General features: G+C 44.5%; 1 protein-coding gene across 1 annotated transcript in view; it reads left to right on the top strand.

Moving 5' to 3' along the window:
* The window catches only part of LOC144098221 (calcium-activated chloride channel regulator 3A-1-like), a 1,385,444-nt gene extending 1,366,380 nt beyond the window's left edge, over positions 1–19,064 (top strand). Inside the window, exon 11 of the mRNA XM_077630719.1 lies at positions 18,325–19,064. Coding sequence (XP_077486845.1) covers positions 18,325–19,064 — 740 coding nt within the window. The remainder of the gene's footprint in view (positions 1–18,324) is intronic.
* The last annotated feature ends 1,755 nt before the right edge of the window (positions 19,065–20,819 follow it).

Here is a 20,819-nt window from a genome sequence, read left to right as displayed (position 1 = left end):
TTCTACCCCATGTCGTCATCATGAATTATCAAGAAATGAAACCTATTCATCAACGAAGAATAAAGAAGGCTGGCTTACATACAGTAGCTGTTTCGTTTGCGTCGCTTTATAGAATTTAACGTCCCAAAGCGACTCAGACAATGGGGAACGCCGTAGTGAAGGACTTCGGAATTTTCGACCGCCTGGGGTCCTTTAACGCGTACTGACATCGCACAGTACACCGGGCTCTCGTATTTGGCCTCCACAGAAATGAGACGGCCGCGGCCAGGATCGAACCCGCGTCTTTCGGGTCAGCATCCGAACAGCATGACCACTGAGCCACCGCGGGCGGCATACTGCAGCTGTTTTTTTTCGGATGAAATATGCGTCCATTATTTCTCTTGTTCTCTTATCCCGGTGGCGAAACATATTTGTGTTAGTAACCAAACGGCGGAAAAAATAAAAATTGCTTTTTCAGGAAAGGAAGGGACGCATTAACTGTCTTACATAATTCGGTGGGCACCCGAACCGCGCCGTAAGCGAAGGGAGGAAGGTGGGAGTGAAAAGAGAAAGGAAGAAAGAGGTGTCTGGGTAGAGGCCTCCAGGATAATTTCGGAAGAAAGGAAATATTGTCTTAATTCATAAAAAAGGAGAGGCCAAGGTCTTGGAAATTACCGACCGATCGCCTTACTGTGCGTTGCCTACAAGGTATCCACGAAGTAATCACTAAGTCAGGGCAACCTTTGACTTTAGTCAACCAAATGATCAGGCAGGCTTTCGTAACGGGTATTCCACAATAGATCATATTCACACTATCAATCAAGTGGTAGAGAAATGCGCAGAATATAAACAACTTCTATATGTAGCCTTCATTGATTACGAGAAAGCATTCGACTCAGTAGTAACCTCAGCAGTCATACAGGCATTGCGTAATCAGAGTGTAGAAAAGCCTTATGTCAAAACACTGGAAGATATATATAGCCACTGCACAGCTACTATAGTCCTCCATAAAGTAAGCAATAAAATTTCAATAAGGAAGGGTGTCAGGCAAGGATACACGATCTCGCCAATGATATTCGCCGCTTGTTTACCGGACGTATAATTAAAGCTTAATTGGGTCCTTGGAAGGAAATGGCGCAGTGTCTGTCTCACATCTAGGCGGACACCTGAACCGCTCCCTAAGGGAAGGGATAAAGAAACGATTGAAAGAAGAAAGCGGGAAAGAGGTGCCGTAATGGAGGTATTTGTGGCTTGAATTGGGATCAGTTAGGGATAAGAGTTAATAGAGAATACCTAAATAATCTACGATTGGCTGATAACATTGCCTTGCTGAGTCACTTAGGAAGTGAACTGCAAATCATGATCAATGAGTTTGCAAGGCACAGCAGAACGCTGGGTCTAAAATTAACATGCATAAATCCAAATTAATGTTCAACAGTCTAGCAAGGGAACAGCAGTTCACAATTGGCAGCGAGGGGCTAGAAGTGGTAAAGGAATACATCTGCTTAGGGCAGGTAGTGACAGCTGTTCCGGGTAATGAGAGGGAAATAACAAGGAGGATAATAATGCGGTTGAGCGAATAAGGCAGGTTCTCTGAGATTATGATTTGCAGTTTACCAATATCCCCCAAGAGAGAAGCGTACAACAGCTGTATCTTGCCGGTACTGCAGTACGGGGCAGAAACATGGGGGCTAACGAAAAGGGTTCAGCTTAAGGACAACTCAACTAGCCATGGAAAGAAAAATGATAGACGTAATGTTAAGAGACCGGAAGCTGGCAGAGTGAGTGAGGGAACAAACGCGGGTTACTGAAATCCTAGTCTAAGTAAATCTAAGTAAAAAACAGTTTAACCCTCGGTCCTCGGTCCGCAGCGGCTGCGGAGACTGACCACTGCGGCGGTCAGACCTGTGACGCAGCGGACGGTGCTAAGAATTTCTGGCTCCGGACAGGCCGCTATTGGAATCTGAGCCTGGCAACGTTTAAAGCTAGAACTTTATCTAGTGAGGCTTGCCTTGCAGTGCTGTTCGAAGAACAAGCGGAAATTAAATGAGATATCATAGGTCTTAGTGAAGTGAGGAGGACAGGTGAGGCGTATACAGTACTAATGGACAGACACATGCTGTGCTATCGCGGATTAGTTGATAGACGAGAACTAGGTGTGGGATTCCTCATTAATCAGAATATAGCTGGCGACGTAGAGGAGTTCTATAGCATTAACGAGAGGGTTGTAGCTATTGTAATTAGGATGAATAGGAGGCACAAGCTGAAAATGGTACAGGCCTACGCGCCTACATCCAGCCATGATGACCACACCATTGAAAATTTCTATTAAGATGTGGAATCGGCAATGAATAAAGTAAAATCACAGTACACTGTACTGATTGGCGACTTCAATGCGAAGGTGGGCAAGAAGCAGGCTGGTGACCACGTGGTAGGCGACCATGGAATAGGTTCTAGATATTGCAGGGGAGAGTTATTGTCGAATTCGCAGATAGATATCGATCAATCATTCAATCAATCAATCTTTATTTTCATTCTGTCAGTGATACAGAAAGAAGGACTGTGACAAAAAGCTGTTTTTCAGAACAGCTTGACTAGGCCACAGCCCCATGGAAAAATTTTGGAGCGGTAACAGCACTACCGTGAAATAAATCAAAAATTGAAACTTAACAGACTATAGGGCACACACTAAGTAAAAGAAATGCTAAGGTAATACAGAAGGCAGTTTTTACAGTCGTCAAAAATGAATACAAAACAGTTTCGTAGAAAAATGAATATCTGAAATGCTATCAAATTACAAAATGTGTAGAATAAATAAACTGAATGTACAGGAAAATACAATATAGAAATCAATTTGTTACAGATAATTACATACAACCAGATGAAACAATTCAATACGGTTATGGATTTGATAAACGAGACAAAGTTTGTAGTATAACCAGGGTTAAGAAGTGGAAATATCAGAGCTATACATCACTGTGTATAGCTTGCGGATATCCTGATATGAACAATCAAATAAGTCAAAATTGTTAAGGTCATAGTGATTGAGGAGAGACGGAAGAGTGTAAGACAAGCGCTCTTTTCCGGATTTTAATCGTATTGTGTCTACTTCCCAGTTTTCTCCATGATGCTTGGGATAATTTAAATGCCTATATCTTAAATTGGCCAGAACACGCAAATTTGTTATGTTCTTACAAATTTCTAATTTGAATTTTCTGCTTAACGTATAATTGTATGTCTGGTGTATTTTAACTATTCCTGAAATGCAGAATAAAACATTAGCAGATGCTGCAAAAGGTGCATTGAAAATATGCCTAATACATTTTTTCTGAACCAAGTATATTTGATTTAGATTTGTGGCCGTCGTTGTACCCCATACTAGGTGGCAATAATTTAAATGAGACCTAAAGAGCGAATGATAGAGTAAAAGCTTGATTACTTTTGGAAGTAAGTATCGAAGGCGACCAATTACACCTGTCACCTGAGCTAATTTTTGCAGAACATGTCTTACGTGGTAATCCCAACTCATATTCGCGGAAAAAAATATGCCCAGACATTTAAAATGGTAAACTATTTCAATAGTGTGAGTACTCAGTACTATGTTTTCATGAGGTGGAATAATTTTATTTTTTGGTCGGAATATAACAGCTTTTGTTTTATTTTCGTTAATACGCATAGCATTTGCCGCTGACCATCTCTCTAGTGTTTTCATTGTATGATTACAAGTTCTGATAAGCACATGAATGTCATGCCCTGAAAAAAGTATGCTGGTATCGTCAGCATATATTATGTATTTCGCCTCGCAATTTATATTTACAATGTCATTAAGATAGATATAAAATAATAGTGGGCCTAGAATACTGCCCTGTGGTACTCCACACAGCAAAGGTTTCACTCCCGAAATAGAGTCGCTTATCTGAACGACCTGCTGTCTGTTCGATAAATAAGAGTCGATAAGCGTTAGGGCTTGTCCACGAATACCATAGCAATGCAATTTCTTCAACAATATTTTATGGTTTACTAAATCAAAGGCCTTTGAAAAATCAAGAAAAATACCGAGAACGAGTGCCTTATTTTCAAATTGTTTAAGAATATACTCTTTTTGCTCCAGGAGCGCCAGTTCAACTGATTTATTTTTCCGAAAGCCAAATTGGTTAGGTGTAAATAAATTATATTTATCAATGAAACTTGAAAATTGAGTGTGCAGATTTTTTTCCAAGGCCTTTGAGAACGCAGGCCAGATAGAAACGTGTCTGTAATTGCCAAAGTTATTTCGGTCACCTTTTTTGTAAAGTACGGTCACTTTTTTGCATATTTAAAGGAAAGACAGAGTTAGATAAACAAATGTTAAAGATAACGGCTAAAATCGGCGCGATAACATCAGACACCTCTTTGACATGACGTATTTGAATTCCGTCGATAACACAACTGGCGCTATTTTTTATACCTTTTATTGTTGATAAGACTTCGTGGGCGGTGACAGGACACAAGTACAATGACTGAGCGTTGTGAGCACTTACGTATTCGCACGCATCATCCGGGGTTCCGGTCGTTTTCATACCAGTGAAAAAATTATTAAATGCGTCAGCCAAATCTGATCCATCCAAATCAATACCGTCTTCTTCTAGTTTGGAAACAGGTGCGGTACAATGGCCGCGATGAAGGAGTGTGTTTAATCTAGACCACAGTACGTCAGAACGATTGCCAGGAACTTCAAGAAATGTGGATTGATACTGAGTTCTCGCGGATCGCAAGCGTTTTGTAAGTTTGTTACGATAAGACTTGAAGGCCAGCCAGTCCTCCAGTAAATGAGTATGTAGAAATGTTTGGTAAAGTTTATCTCTTGTTTTCATTTGATGACGCATCTCCGGCGTTATCCATGGTTTTCGTGTTTTGCGATTTAATCTGCGCTCTTTTAACGGAAAATTCAAGTGATATAATCGCTTGAAAATTGTAATAAATTTATCGTAAGCATTGTTTGCGTCAAGAGATTTTCTTACATCGCTCCAATCTGTCTGCAATAGACTGTTACGAAATGCCCTGAGCGCCACAGGTGTAATTAACTGAAACTTTATTATTCGAGGCTTTGCTCTACTTTGTGTCAATAGCTCCGCACATAAACATATTGGAAGATGGTCACTGATCAACATGACAAAACACCTGACCTCATAATATTTTCAGACAAATTTGTAATAAAAAGATCTAGGACTGACCCGTATTCAAGTGCCACTCTCGTGGGTATGTTAATTGTCTTTATGAAACCATTAGACAGTATGATAGTATTAAAGTCACGGCTAACAGAGCCTGTAGAACTGACGTCAATATTAAAGTCTCCCCCAGCAATTATTGTATACTTATTTTTGGCCATATATGAAAGGAATTGATCATAAAAATCAAGAAACTTTGCAATATCGCCATTTGGTGGACGATAAAAAACTGAAAACACGTTATTGTTTGCACGTACACAAAGCATTTCATAATCAGGGTTTGTCTGGGTAAAATAATTCAATAGTTGACATTCAACGCTTTCGTAAACTAACAAAGCAACACCCCCACCACGGCCGTGCATGCGATTAAAATAAAATGTCCTGTAATTGGACAGTCTAAAGACTTCGCATTCGTTAGTGCTCCAAGTTTCAGTCAGCATAATGACGGAGTATTGGAATAAAAATTCAGTGAAAAACTCTTCTAGGCACGAGACTATTTCTAATCGACCTCGCATTTAGGTGCACGCATCTGCATGAATTAGGAGGTAGCCGACATACAATGTCGTTTAGGTCATTTGGCAGATAATAATGGTGATTTGTCATTGAAGTTACCTTCACAAAGGAACATAACGGTGATTAGCTTGTCTAGAGTCGGTTAAGGTCAGCATAGCTCCCAATGTGAACAGCACGTGCTCCTTTCGTCTTCCGCACCAGAACCTTACCGTGGCTATACCAGTCGTATTCGTAGCCTTTATCCTTAGCCATTTTCTTTGATTCACGGAGCAGTTCCTGGCAGTGCCGCGTCAGATTTTCTTGAATGAAAACCATCGGGTCAGACTGTTTCAGGTTACTTTTGTTCGTTAACCACGCATCCCTTATTTGTTGCTGAACAAAGCGAATAATTATTCCTGGTATTGTCTCTGGTCTTGCTGGTAGCATATGAACAGATACCACGTCCTGTTCGACTACATGAGGAACTTTAAGTTTGTCAGCGACTGTGTTTAGTGATGCAATCAGGTTTTCATGCGGCACTACATGGACCCCATGAATTTCCAAGTTCAGCCTTCTGCTTCTGTATTCCAGCTCATTTGTCTGTCGCTCACGATCACTTTGTGCGGTTGCGCGAGTAGCATCTTTTGCCTCCAGTTCTGCTACCTTCTTTCTTAGCTCTTTAATTTCATTGTCCTGGCGACTGATTGTTTTTTAAAGATCGGCAAATTCGTTTGACATGAACTGTAGACTATGCTGCATCTTTTGAACCTTTTCTGTGAAAATCGGAAGACTTTCAAGCTTCTTGTTAATGGAAGACAGAATTGCTTTCATATCTGAACTATCATGGTTATTACTTTCTACGGAAGCTGGTCCTGGACTACGGCAGGGCGGACACCACCAAGTTTCCTTCTGTGCAGCTTTTTGACCTTTGAAAGATTTTTCTGTGATACTTGCGCAATTTCCTAAATGATACATGCGACGGCATTCGCTACACTCTACAGCACAGTGGTCAGATATAGACAGATGACATGTTGGACACAATATTGACATTGCAAGGAGCAAAATTTTCGGCAGCGGAAGCAGCAACAGCACTATGCGAAAAGTGTTTGACTTATTTACTGACCTGCGACAACGTGAAGACTGTGCCGAAAATTAGCGGTGATTGCAGGGTGCTGCCGCCGCTGCCGAAGTGACCGCCGCCGCAGGAAGGCACGCTATTTATCTTGATGTGGTCCGCTGAAAATGGCGCCTGCGCAGTAGTCCCGCAGTACGAGGCAGCCCGGTCAGGTTGGTCAAAGCTTCCGAAAATGTCGGCAGATGATCCCTCTTGCAGCTGACCACGATGGCGAAACTCTGCACGGGCCCAAGCGGCAGGCACTGCTATGTCCGAAACCAGCGTCTATTCCTGCGACAACGTGAAGACAGTGCCGAAAATTAGCGGTGATTGCAGGGTGCTGCCGCCGGTTCATGAATACCTTCTTCCGCAAACGAGAGAACAGGAAGCGGACATGGAAGAGCGCGATGGTGTGACTAAAAATGAAATCTACTTCATACTATGCGCTCAACCTGGCATGGTTCAGGATGCGGCCGTCCTCGGAAAGCGGCGCTGTAGCGACCACAGTATGGTAAGGACTCGAATTAGCTTAGACTTGAAGAGGGAACGGAAGAAGCTGGTGAAGAAGTCCATTAACGAGTTAGCGGCAAGAGCGAAAATACAGGCATTCAGGATATCGCTGCAAAACATATATTCGGCTTTAACTGAGGAAGACGACCTTGATGTTCATACAATGGAGGAGAATCTGACAGCCATCATTACGAAGTGTGCAGTAGAAGTAGACGGTAGGACAGTTTGACAGGATACCGGAAAGCTATCTCAGGTGATGAAAGATCTGATTAAGAAACTCCAAAGCATGAGGGCGTCTAACCCTGCCGACAAAATAGAACTGACAGAGCTGTCAAAGTTAATAAATAAGAGCAAGGTAGCCGACATAAGGAAGTTTAATATGGAGAGAATCGAGCATGCTCTAAAGAACGGAGGTAGCCTAAAGGTGGTGAAGAGTAAACTAGGCATAGGTAAAAACCAGATGTATGCGTTAAGAGACAAGGAGGGAAGTGTCATTAGCAATAGGAATAAGATAGTTAACGTTTCCGAAGAGTTCTAAAAAAATCTGTGCAGTAGCCTATGTAATCAGAGCGTTAAGGAAAGAGACTGTAGCGCACTGCAATGCGCCATCCCGCCAGTAACAAAAGATGAAGTAAAGACAGCCTTAGGAGCAATGGAACGGGAAAAAGCAGCTGGGGAGGATCAGGTAACAGCAGCTCTGTTGAAAGATAGGGGGGGGGGGGGGAGATCATGCTAGAAAAACTAGCCACCCTGTATACGCAATGCATAATGACAAACATCAGCTTAATTCATAAGAAGGGAGACGCACCAAGGACTAGAAAAATTACAGACCGATCAGCTTACTATCTGTTGCCTACAAGGTATTTACTATGGTAATCGCTAATAGAGTCAGGGTAACCTTAGACTTTAATCAACCAAATGATAAGGCTGGCTTTCGTAAAGGATATTCCACAATAGATCATATTCACACTATCAATCAGGTAATAGAGAAATGCGCAGAATATAACCACCCTCTATATAGCTTTCATAGATTACGAGAAAGCATTCGACTCAGTGGAAACCTCAGCAAACAAACAGGCATTACGTAATCAGGGTGTAGAAGAGCCCTATGTCAAAATACTAGAAGGTATATATATATATATATATATATATATATATATATATATATATATATATATATATATATATATATATATATATAAAATCACCAAAAATTGAAGAAACATAACAGTATTTAATTCACGACGTTTCGGCTGGAGGACCAGACGTTTCGGCTCGAGGACCAGCCTTGGCTGGTCCTCCAGCCGAAACGTCGTGAAATAAATCCTGTTATGTTTCTTAAATTTTTGGTGATTTTATATTATAATAAACAAATCACCAGCCAGAAATCACTTTTGGTATATATATTTATATATATATATATATATATATATATATATATATATATATAAAATCGCCAAAAATTGAAGAAACATAACAGTATTTAATTCACGACGTTTCGGCTGGAGGACCAGACGTTTCGGCTCGAGGACCAGCCTTGGCTGGTCCTCCAGCCGAAACGTCGTGAAATAAATCCTGTTATGTTTCTTAAATTTTTGGTGATTTTATATTATAATAAACAAATCACCAGCCAGAAATCACTTTTCGTATATATATATATATATATATATATATATATATATATATATATATATATATATATATATATATATATATATATATATATATATATATATATATTAATATATATGTTACGAACGTAGGTTGCGTTGGTTCTGCAGAATAAAGATTTAAGAGAAGTGGGCACTTCTACAAAGACACTTTTATTTATCAACGTTTCGACCGCGGTGCGGTCTTTTTCAGGACTGGGAAGAAGACCGCACCGCGGTCGAAACGTTGATAAATAAAAGTGTCTTTGTAGAAGTGCCCACTTCTCTTATATATATATTTATATATATATATATATATATATATATATATATATATATATATATATATATATATATATATATATATATATATATATATATATATATATATATATATATATATATATATATATAGCAACTGCACAGCAACTATAGTCCGCCATAAAGCCAGCAATAAAATTCCAATAAGGAAGGGTGCCACGCAAGAAGACACGATCTCGCCAATGCTATTCACCGCCTCCGTACAGGAGGTATTCCGAGGCCTAAATTGGGAACAGTTGGGAATAAGAGTAAATGGAGAATACCTAAATAATCTGCGATTCACTGATGACATTACCTAGCTGAGTCACTCACGAGATGAATTGCACAGCATGATCAATGAGTTAGACAGGCAGAGCAGAACGCTGGGTCTAAAAACTAACATGTAGAAACCAAGGTAATGTTCAAGTCTAGCAAGGGAACAGCAGTTCAGAATTGGCAGCAAGGGCCTGGAAGTGGTAAACGAATGTCTTCTTAGGGCAGCTAGTGACCGCTGATCCGGATCATCAGATGGAAATAACTAGAAGTATAAGAATGGAGTGGAGCGCATATCGCCCATTCTCTCAGATCATGAAAGGAAGTTTACCAATTTCCCTCAAGAGAAAAGTGTACAACAGCTGTATCATACCAGTACTCACCTACGCGGCAGAAACGTGAGGCTAACGAAAAGAGTTCAGCTTAAGTTAAGGACAACGCAGCGAGCCATGGAAAGAAAAATTATAGGTGTAACGATAAGAGACCGGAAGCGGGCAGAATGGGTGAGGGAACCAACTCGGCTTAATTACATCCTAGTCGAAACAAGAGGAATAAATGGGCTTGGACAGGGCATGTAAAGCGAAGGCAAGATAACCGCTGGTCCTTAAGGGCACAGGGAAAGCCCTATACTTCCCATGCATTTTAGGCCATGTTGAGGTACATGTTTCTCATTAACGAATAACAGTAGCCTAATATTACATATATCATTGTTTGCCAAATTTTGTGCTCTTTTTACTGGACTAGAATATTTGAAATGTGTTGAAAATTCGATTTTTAATAAAATTTTTTTCCGGTAGTACACAAATCTGGCCTTTTTTGCGCATTTCAAAATTCATAACAGAATAACTGCTCAGTGAAATTGCTTAATTCTAGTTCAGTAGTTGGCAACACTTATGTAGATGATTGCAAAAAAAAAATCAGCCGTCTGTCTTGAAAGGCATTGGAAATAATGGTACCTTTGTAAGAAAAAACTGTTTTGAGATAATAGAGCGTAAAGAGAAAAAAGATGTGAAAAACCATTTTTTATTCGCAGAAACGCCTCCATAGTAATTGGTTTAATAGCCCCCTGCTTCGTAGTCACTGTCGCCGTCATTTTTTCGCTTTTCGGCTTGTCGTTTTGACTGTCGGGCCTCTTTTGTAAGCTGTCGTGTTGCTCGGTCCGCAAAGTACATGCGCTTATGGTCAGCTTCCCTCAGCCACTTGATGGTGTTGCTCCCTGGGTTCAATCCACACGCCTTCAAAACGTTGGCCCGTGCGATGCTACCATCATTAAATGAAAGAACAGCTCCAGTGTTGCCATCCGTAGGGTCCGAAACCTAACAAACACATTCTTTGGCGCGCGTTCCCAAACAACATGGTTGAACGACTCATTTGCATTTTGAGTTCGCCCATGCAGGCACTTCTCTAGGAGCTCAGCCTTCGATAGCTCCCTATAAATGGGTTTGATTGCCTCCAAGACAGATGCAGGCAAACTCTCCTTGTGGAAAAATGGCTTGCCCTCTGACTGACTTCTGTTGAAGGCACACCACGTATCAGGTCCCTTTGGGCAAAGTCCATGGCATGGGTCATCGTCTGTGGCCGATAAGTGGAAGAAGGTTGCTCAAACGGCCTTTCGCATTTCATCCAGGTTTCCTACATTTCTTCTGATGGCCAAACCATAGTACGTCTGGAGCTTGTCTATTACTGCATCAGTCAGTCGGCCTCGGCCCGAGAGGCTCTTTCCATCAGAGAGTTTTCCTGCTTTGTTTCCTTTTTTTAGCCTTCGTAACCTTGTGCCCATCCTTTTTTGCGCGTGCCCTATGCACTCAACCTTGGATATTTCAACGGAATCACCATATGGCATTTGTGCCTTCACAGCCATAAAAGCCTTGCTGTCACCATCCCCAAGGTATTTGACGTATCGAACGTCGTGAAGCTCCTCACTCCTGCCGAAAATTTTCAGTGCTCCTGCGACTTCCATTCCACCGCTGGTGCCTTGGTAGTTGCTTTGGCACACCTCTCTATGAACGGGGTCACTGTTTGTACCCTTGATGCGGCACTTTGGACAACGTTTAGACAAAACCTCCACATCCAGCACTTTCCCAGAGTCTACACTGGTCGCAGAGACTATGCCGTTATTGGAAGTATGGCCTCGCTTCTGCCAGCTTCCATCAAGAGCAACTGCGATGTCTTTATCCCCCTCATTCAGCTGCACAGCTTCGTCAGCTGCCCTTTTCATCGACTCCTGAGCAGCAGCTTCGATGTGACCTAGAAGCTCTTGATTGTATTTCGCAAACTTTGTCGGCGGCTTAGGAAGGTTTAGCATAGCACAGAGTATATTTCCTGCAGCCATTCCCTTACCAATGAACCTCAAGGCATACACTAACCTGAGGTTGGCTTCATAGAGGCCAGAAGTAGTTTTCTTCGACGTCTCAAATCGTTGTGCGGCACTACACACTTCACAGTTCAAACTGTAAACGCTTGCAACACCTACCCGTTTTGTCACAATTTCGATGAGCTCAACACTTCCACCGCACTCTCTGCACACACAAATCTGTGTAATTGCGGCACAAATGCCGTCCATGTCCATTAAGGCATATTGGCTGCAGCTCTGTAGCACATCCTCTTCCTGGAAGCACAGAGAAAATCTTGAAAGCTTCGATGTCGAGGAGCTGGCGCGTTCGGCGTTCGGGATCTCATTCGGTCGTGGACATCCTTTTGCTTTTTCACGATGAGCGTAGCGGTTGCCGTGAAATTCACTCCTGACGAAGGCCTTCTTTGCCCTGGGCATCTCAACTTATCAGCAGCAACCAACACCGGCACAATTTACAATACTGATCGAAAGGGATAGCACTCGGACGCAGCTGCATGAAGGTTGCAGAAACGTGGAAAAAACGTGCAAAGCGTCTCAGGATTGTCTTGGCTAAAAAAGAGGAGCTGTACAATAGTTGCCAGACAATTTTTTATAGGTAGCTGATTTTAGACAAGTTTTGAAATCAGGTGGTGGACTTTTTGGTTGAAAAAATTGACGTTAATCCTGAAAGGGGGCGTGGCCGCTCACTACTTGGTTTCGGAAAAAGCGTTTTTCAGCCGTAAATATGGCTTCCTGAGGAAAGTGCGATCATGGAACATGTGTAGAAAGAATTGAACATCTAAAATTCCAAAAGAAAAAAAAACGATTTTTTTCTAATTTTACCTTACCCTGTGCCCTTAAGGGTAACGGAGTGGATTCCAAGAGAATGTAAGCGTAGCAGGGGGCGGCAGAAGGTTAGGTGGGCGGATGAGATTAAGTTTGCAGGCAAAGGTTGGATGCAGCTGGCAAAAGACAGGGTTAATTGGAGAGAGATGGGAGAAGCCTTTTCCCTGCAGTGATCTTAGTAAGGCTGATGATGATGACGATGAGTCTGTCAAGAGGAAGAAAAGAGCATGTAATGCGAAAGCTGGTTCTTGAGGGTAACGGAGTAGATTCCAAGAGGAAGTAATCGTAGCAGGGGGCGGCAGAAGGTTAGTGGGGCGGATGAGATTAAGACGTTTGCAGGCATAGGGTGGACGCAGCTGGCAAAAGACAGGGTTAATTGGAGGGGCAATGGAGAGGCCTTCGCCTTGCAGTGGGTGTAGTTAGGCTTATGATGTTGATCATGATGCGCTGTTCTCCGTGATGTCGAGATCTGAAAGCTACTGCGACCTTTCCTCAAAAATTTATCCGTTTCTCAAAACAAAGGCTTTTGCAAGCCTCCACGTAAGCATACCCAAGTTGAATCAGATTTTTTATTTCAATCTATAGACATGCCGCCACTGAGAGTGTGAATTATACCTGCGAAATGGTGCTAATTAAAAACATAAGCAATGTAATTTCTATGGCTTCGCGGCCGTAAAAAATGACTGGTTAAAATTCCACAGGTAACACAGAGTTTATTGACTGTGTATGCAACCCATTTTATTAGACCTTCAGAATTTGGGCGCTATTCACATGCCACTAATGAAGAAGCCGAGCGTACGATTCGCAACGACTTCTATTCACTTTGCAATTACGTAGAATTTTTCCAGATGTTATTGCGATATGCGCACATTTGCTGGCCACTTCTTTTGTCGAACGACAGTGCTTGCACACAGCAATTTACCTCTGGAGCTGCACTGGAAACGGGCCCGTGTCCGGTCCGGGCCGTGTGGAAGCTCAGTATAGTGATAATGTAATGGGCCCGGGCCGGGTGTGGGCTCGAAGCCGTAGGCCTGAGCCAGGCTCAGCCTTGCAGTATCAGGCCCGGACCGAGCTCGGGCCTAGGAATGTGGTCCTTTCCGTGCTCTAACCATGCCCTTAAAAATAAGCGCTGCGCGTCTGCGCCATATTGCATGCACGCGCGTATGCCGTCATCGGTCCGCGCATACGCGCGGCATAAGGGATGAGCGCGGCGAGCAGATCTTTACATGACAAATATTGGAGCCCACGCTCAAATGTCGAAGTATTCTCCCGATGTTCATATGCAAAAGTCCGTGTGGCTCTCACCGACTCTTTTTTTCACGGCTGGAAATTATTTCAGTGGACCTTAGAAGGGGATCCAGCCAGCAGCAGGCACGTGCCCCTTTTCGACGCCTGACACTGGGTGGCGCTGGATCCGCGTGCATACTCTTGCAGGTCTCCGTGGACATGCCGCTTTAGCTCTGTGCTGCCTGTGGTTTTTGCTGCCTTCTCGCTTTAGCCGCATTGGTCGTCTCCATCTAAACTTTCGTATTTCTGCGCCGTGACGAAGTGCGTGAATGTTCAAATGAGCGACCGCTATTCCTTGTCGACTAGGCTCTCGATAGGTTTGAAGCCGATAGGGTGGAGATTTTCTTTAATATCTAAGCACGGCCAGACGGCCGCGCCGTGGCGACAGCAACAGCGGAGCAACGGCCCTGTGCCGGCGGCAGTTAGCATTAAGAACTTTTGAAGCGGAAAGCTTCACTACGCCAGCTTTTCGAGCCGTCAGCGGGGCCGCAACTTTCACCTTGAATGTAGCTAGAGGCAAACCATTAGCACAACTGGTGAAAGTCTGGTTCGACACATAACGTCAGTTACAGCAGAGACACCAGAGGCTGTTACACCAAGAATCCCGACTTTGGCCTTGACATTGACCTTCGGTAAAGTGGGAAGCGTCTGCCGGAAAGCGTCAGAAAACAATCTGGAAGTGTGGAGCGTGGAGAGATATTGAACTTGAGCTTGAAACGATTTGTCTCCAGTTGTGACAGGTAGCTTGGTATGACTGGCTGCATGGACCTGAAGAACTCGAGATAAGTAATTAATGGACATGGCGGAACGACATAAACGAGGGGCGGGGGGGGGGGGGGGGAGTGCGCAGCAAAAATAAGTTGAAGGAAAAAGAAAAAGGGGCGAGTTAGAGAAAGCGCGAAAGGAAGGGGGAGGAATGCGGAAACCATTGGCCCCTGCGAAATTATAGCAAGAGATGGAGATCATAAGATAAAATTAGAGGCATAAATTGAACAAAGTGAAAAGAAAAAGAAGGGGGGGAAATGACAAATCTGATTGAGGGATTAACTAACGGGCCGGGGCGGAGGGGTAGGGTGAAAGAAACCTCGTCCGAGATGGCAGGTTTTTCGCCCCCTTCGAATAGGAAGCCGTGGTCTGCGTGCTTGTGTAAAGCCGTCCACACTGAATTGAGGCAACTTGCGGTCTGCCTTCCGTGGTGCACCCTCATGTACCTTCCGAATTCTACAAGCTGAAGTCACGCGAACTGCTACGGTAGGCTATATATAATGGATCCCGCTGTAAAAAGAAGACAACAAGGCATCGCTTCACTCAAGGCTACTCATAGATAAAAAGCTATGTGGGACATTTTGCGTCAAATTCTGCCACTTGCGTCGAAACAACGCACTTCGTTTTGAAATTGGGCAAATTCTTCTGCTATGCCTCACAGCAGCTGACGCCTTTAGACATCACGCTCTGTTAGGCATACTAAAGGCGAAGTTTTCGGCTGACTGCATTTCGGCTGACTGACATGAAAACTTTATTAAAGGCTTGTTGTTTTGGTAGCATTCTGTTTATTTTATAATGTGAGTTTGCGCTTTCTCCTCTTTCGTTATTTCAGTTCAACCTGCATCTTGGAAGGGACACAGCATCGCTTCGGGAGAAATTATGATTGCTTCGTAGACGCAGGCTCTAGATGCTCCCGCTTCGCTACTCTCTAAATATAGCGACACTAAACATTTGTAAACGTCGTTGAGCGAGCAGCTATTTTCAGCGTCGTCGTCATGTTCGCTAGTAAACCGTCGTTAAAATCTCCGCTGGGAACTAGACTCGCATCTCCGAGACAAGCTTAATGAAGATATAAAGTTCTGAGCCTCAAATTCTTGATGATCCTGCCGACATGCCAATTAGTGTGGTTTGCGCACTTCTGCCTACCTCTGCTTTTTGTTTCCTTGCTGCTGTAAAACATCGCTTATTGTGGATTTCCGTGCTTCACTTGCTCAATTTCGTAGGGCTTTATTGCACTTTACGCCGTCGCCGACATATGTGAATGCGTAGCGGCTAATAAAGCGCCTTCGTCCGTCCCATCATTGGCTTCCGTTAATATATTCGACGTTACAGCGTAGTTTGTGCTGACTGAAATGGATTTTCGTGCCTTTTATAAAGGTGTACCACCGTTCGTGCAGATTAAGAATGCTGAACTGCAAGTTTGGCGGCGCTAGGAAGACGGCATAGGGTTCGTGCCGCGACGAACCATTGGGGATCCTTGTGGCAGCATCTAAAGAGGAGGGTGTGACGTGGGCTGAGGAATGCGGGTGGTTATCACGGGTATACCATCCGGAGGGTGGTTACTTTAGAAAAAGGGTATTGCGGAGTAATGCCAACTGAAAGATGGTTGCCGCGGAAAGAGCATGGCATGGCGAGTGCGTAAGAAGGCGCCAGCGATGGGTGGTTGCCAGGGGAGCCTTCCAGAGGGCGCTACCTTAGAAGGAGGACGAGAGCGTAGAAAGGAGTGACAGGAAGATGGTTGCCATGCCAACCTCCCTGAAGGTCGCTACTGTGAAGAGGATGGTGTGGCAAGAGACGAATAACCTCCAACCGGAGGACGGTTAGCGTTGAATCAAGGCGGTACGGCGAGAAAGCCTAGCTGTAGGGAGGTTATTGTGGAAGGAGCGTAAAGTGGAGGGTGAAGGAGGAGTACATAGCGGGAGCAAAGCAATATATTATTATCCATCTGCGGTAGTTGCTGCGAAACGCGCCGCCGGGCGAAGTTGGACATCGGCTGGTGCGCGGGCCTAGAGCGGTTGACGTTGGAGAAAAGCTGGTAGATAAAAAGTGTGGATAACTAAACAAAGCGCTCTAGAACTATACAGATGCGAACTCTCCAGTTTTTCTCTTTATTCTAGGAACTTTATTCGTCTTTATAATCTGTGACACCAAGTTTGGTTCTGAGTGGTGTAATTAACACTCCTCATTGTTTGTACTTGAGTCACTGTTGAAACGTTTTGCGTATCTCATGCTTCCTGTCAATAAGCAGTGCAGGAGAGGCCGGTCTTTTCTCTCTGTCCTCATTTTTTTCATAATGCTCGAAAAACTGTAACGAAGAAATTATATAAATATGCGAAGTCACGGTCGTATTCTCAAACTTAAGCTGAACCCAACTTCTCGCATTACATAGTGATAACTGTAGTGCCAGTTTTATATTCTGTAAAACACATGCGAGAGCACATAGGGTCAACACTACGAGAAGTAAGAGAACGAAACACGTTCTTTCGTCTTATGATGTACAGCCGCCGCGGTGGCTCAGTGGTTACGGCGCTCGGCTGCTGCCCCGAAAGACGTGGGTTCGATCCCGGCCGCGGCGGTCGAATTTCGATGGAGGCGAAATTCTAGAGGCCCGTGTGCTGTGCGATGTCAGTGCACGCTAAAGAACCCCAGGTGGTCGAAATTCCCGGAGCGCTTCACTACGGCGTCTCTCATAGCCTGAGTCGCTTTGGGACGTTAAACCCCCATAAACCAAACCAAACCAATCGTCTTATGATGTCCTTGTTTGATGCCATGTAACTCCTCTCTCGTCGTTTCCTGCCAGAACGAGAGGCAAAGCAAGAAATTGTGAAGCGGGGCCGTCACCTACAATTTCAGTTTTGACTTTAGTGACTTACATGTGTAGACGTTCTGAACACTTAAGCGCTGGAGGACGACAGAAGAAGGGAGGAAGCTGTGTGTCTCGTGCTCTTTTCGTCCGTCCTCTTCCAGCGCTTCAGTGTTCAGAATGTCAATCCAACTCCCCCAGCAACACACCCTGCTCATGTGTAGGCGGCTCGAAAAAACTTGTTTGTTACCAAGGCCAAAGGGTTTAAATGTTTCATTTCGGCTTACTAGTCGTACGTAACCAGTTGAGGCAGTGCAAACTACACGATGTAGAAACAAACGCCAGGCACAGGTGGCTGCCGTTTTATTTCTCTTCTAGCGATTATTTCTGCTGTCCTGCCATTTTGGTTTTCTGGGGTCGAACGTCCCCCAGCGACTAAGGCTTTGAGGGACGCCCTAGTGGTGGGCGGCACGAAATTCAACCACCTGGGTTCTTTAAAGCGCACTGACATCGCACAGTACACGATCCTCTACAGCGTGGCAGGAATCGAGCCCGCGTCCTTTGGGTAACTAGCCAAGCACCATAACCACTAAGCCACCGCGGCGCCTATGTCCTGCCGTTTCATTGATGGCCTTATATTCATGGTCGATATCGCCAGTTGGTCTTCATGTAGTTCGCGGTGCCTAACGCCACACTAATTCTGTCCTCACGAGGAAAAGCTCAGCGTCCTCATTGTCGCCTTCTTTCATTTCTGTCGCTTCATGCAGTGACTTCTGTGGACATCCGGGCATCGCGTAGTATTGAGATAATAGTGGACTCCTTCGGCAACGCCACGGCAATGTCGGACCTCCTTTCCAGAACTCTACGGCCTGCACCAGCCTTCTACCGGCAGCAAATTACCGCTGCCTTGCCTCCTAGCCTCCTGGTAGACTCGTTTTTGGAAGGAACTAGAAGCAGAATCGTCTATTTCGCCCTCGTAGCACTCAATGAGGACGGTCTACGTTCTGAGCTATCGAACATAGCGAACGTCCTCCTCCCTGCTATCCCTAACCCGCGTGTTGGGACAGAGGAAGCTATTTCAGAAGCTAGCAATACTTTCGAAGCCGCGAGCTCCCCAGCACCGGCAGATGACTTGGTACCATCTTTCTCATTGACTCCTAATACCGCGACTCCAGAGGCGCCTACAGTAGAGGACTCAACTAGTAGGTCTGTGTTCGAGGAGACTACATTTTCGACTGAAGTGTTCACCTCTTTTAATGCTTCGGAGGCCGAGGGCAATGAAACAGCGCCACCTGCTGGAGCAGGCAATGTCGCAGTGAACAAGGACGGCCAGGAGGAGGAGGACGATTCTACGACCCGGGCATGGATACTTTTCGGTGCCTTCCTGGTAGCGTGCCTGCTCATCTGCGCCAACCTGGCCTTCCTTTACTGCAGGGCGCAGTACGAGGTAGACGATGGCCCACCCAGTCCCGGAAGCACAGCGACCATGACAGCGACTGCCTTCTAGTGGAGCTCATAATAAAACAATTGTATGGGTGGTGGGGTGTGTGAGCTTGCATGTGCGTTGTGAGCATAAAAGGATGGGGCAGGAGGGTCTGAATACTACGCACTGGCCACAACTATATGTTCCACGATATGCTAGTCGTATGGAGTACTGGTCGACTTGGGTATTGATTCGAAAGAATGCAAAAGGCATATCAGGAGGGTTAAACCAGCATGAAACGCGCGGTGGCTAACACCAGCAAAGCGGATGTACCCCGCACATTGACAAAACATTCCAAGTATGCATGCAAAAATAATTTTCATGATTGGTCAATTTCACAGTTCAGGATATTGTTGGCTATCTTTAGGAATATTTCGTCATGACACCTGATCTCCACATTTCGATGAAGGTTAAAAGTTTTCTTTGGTGTGGTAATCTGAAAGCATTAGTTTTTGCACGGCCGAGTTTCTTTCAATAAAGTTTTTTTTCTGCGACGTGCTCCGACTGCGTGGTTTGTTGTGCACGAAGATAGGCACGCGTTCGGAACATGGAGCTGCATACTGCATTGGGTGTGACACTCTCTCGGGGCGGCCACTCATCTATGCAGCAGCATGCTTCGCCTTCAGGGGCAGCTGTCGCGACTCTTCCCGGTCGGCGCCATCTGCTCCTCCTGTTGCGCGCCTAATTGGCACGGACGCAACAACGCCTCGCTCAAAGACGGCGTGTCGTGTTTTTGGTACCATCTCTCGACCTCAACGACCGTCGCCGTCGGAATTTCATCTAATGGGACTTCTAATGCTTCGGGCAGGACAACTCGAAATTTACAGGCGGTGCTCGTTTCAGTGTATAGCACTGCTGTCGTAGGTTCCTGTTTTCGCATATTGCCTTTTGCCAGCACAAGTCCACTCCGGTTGAAAACTCGCTGGACTCTTACCACTATCTGCGCATCGGTGTGCATGCAACGCAGGAACAATCCGACTATTGCGCTCTCGCTTATCTGGCTAATTGTTAACCGGCCGAGTGCAAAAAGCGAATTTTATTCGCAAACGTCACATGTAAATAAATTTTTGCAGCCACTTTGTTCATACTATGTGACACGACGTGCAGGGGTGGAATCATCACCACTATTTTTCGCGAATGAGCAACATTTTATTCTTAGAACCTCCATCTTTATCACTTATATTTGTGTTCATGAAACTAGAGCTATCACGATATAATGACTGGCATTTCTTAGGCGAATGACCGGCTCCAAGAAGGCCTGATTTAGAGGAGTTCGTAGAGCAAAGACAAGGACAAGAGAGGCGACACACACATACAGTAGCTAACCATCACATGGTTTAATTGGGGGAAGGCCACACCTTATATAGACTGAAGGGTCGAGAGAAAAATGACAATACAAAAATATCAAAAAGCAAGGGTTGTAAAAGAGACACAAAGCAGAACGCATGCGCAGGTAGGCACGTGTATAACACAAAAGAACAGCTGTTCATCTTCCCAGGGAATCAACATATAGCTGCGTTAAAAAAAGTCAATCTCAGGCGCCGATGCACTCGCTGCCAAGTTTCTTTAGGTGGTAGGTGTCTAGGCTTCCGCAAATATGGTATGCAAACCCGGTGTTCCAGCGCATGAACTGACTGCAGTGAATCGCTAAGTGGCCCTGAAGGCAAACGATGAAAACCGGGATCGCTGCCTTCTTGAAGGCGTGGACTGCTTGCGGAAGTTTCGTAGAAAGCATCCCGACTCTCATAGTAGCAGTGCCTTTAATGGCATGGTGTCTCA

The sequence above is a fragment of the Amblyomma americanum genome, chromosome 7 (assembly GCF_052857255.1).
Source record: "Amblyomma americanum isolate KBUSLIRL-KWMA chromosome 7, ASM5285725v1, whole genome shotgun sequence".
Classification (NCBI taxonomy): domain Eukaryota; kingdom Metazoa; phylum Arthropoda; class Arachnida; order Ixodida; family Ixodidae; genus Amblyomma; species Amblyomma americanum.
The sequence above is the reverse complement of the archived record's forward strand: the minus strand, read 5'-3'. Positions and strand labels throughout refer to the sequence as shown.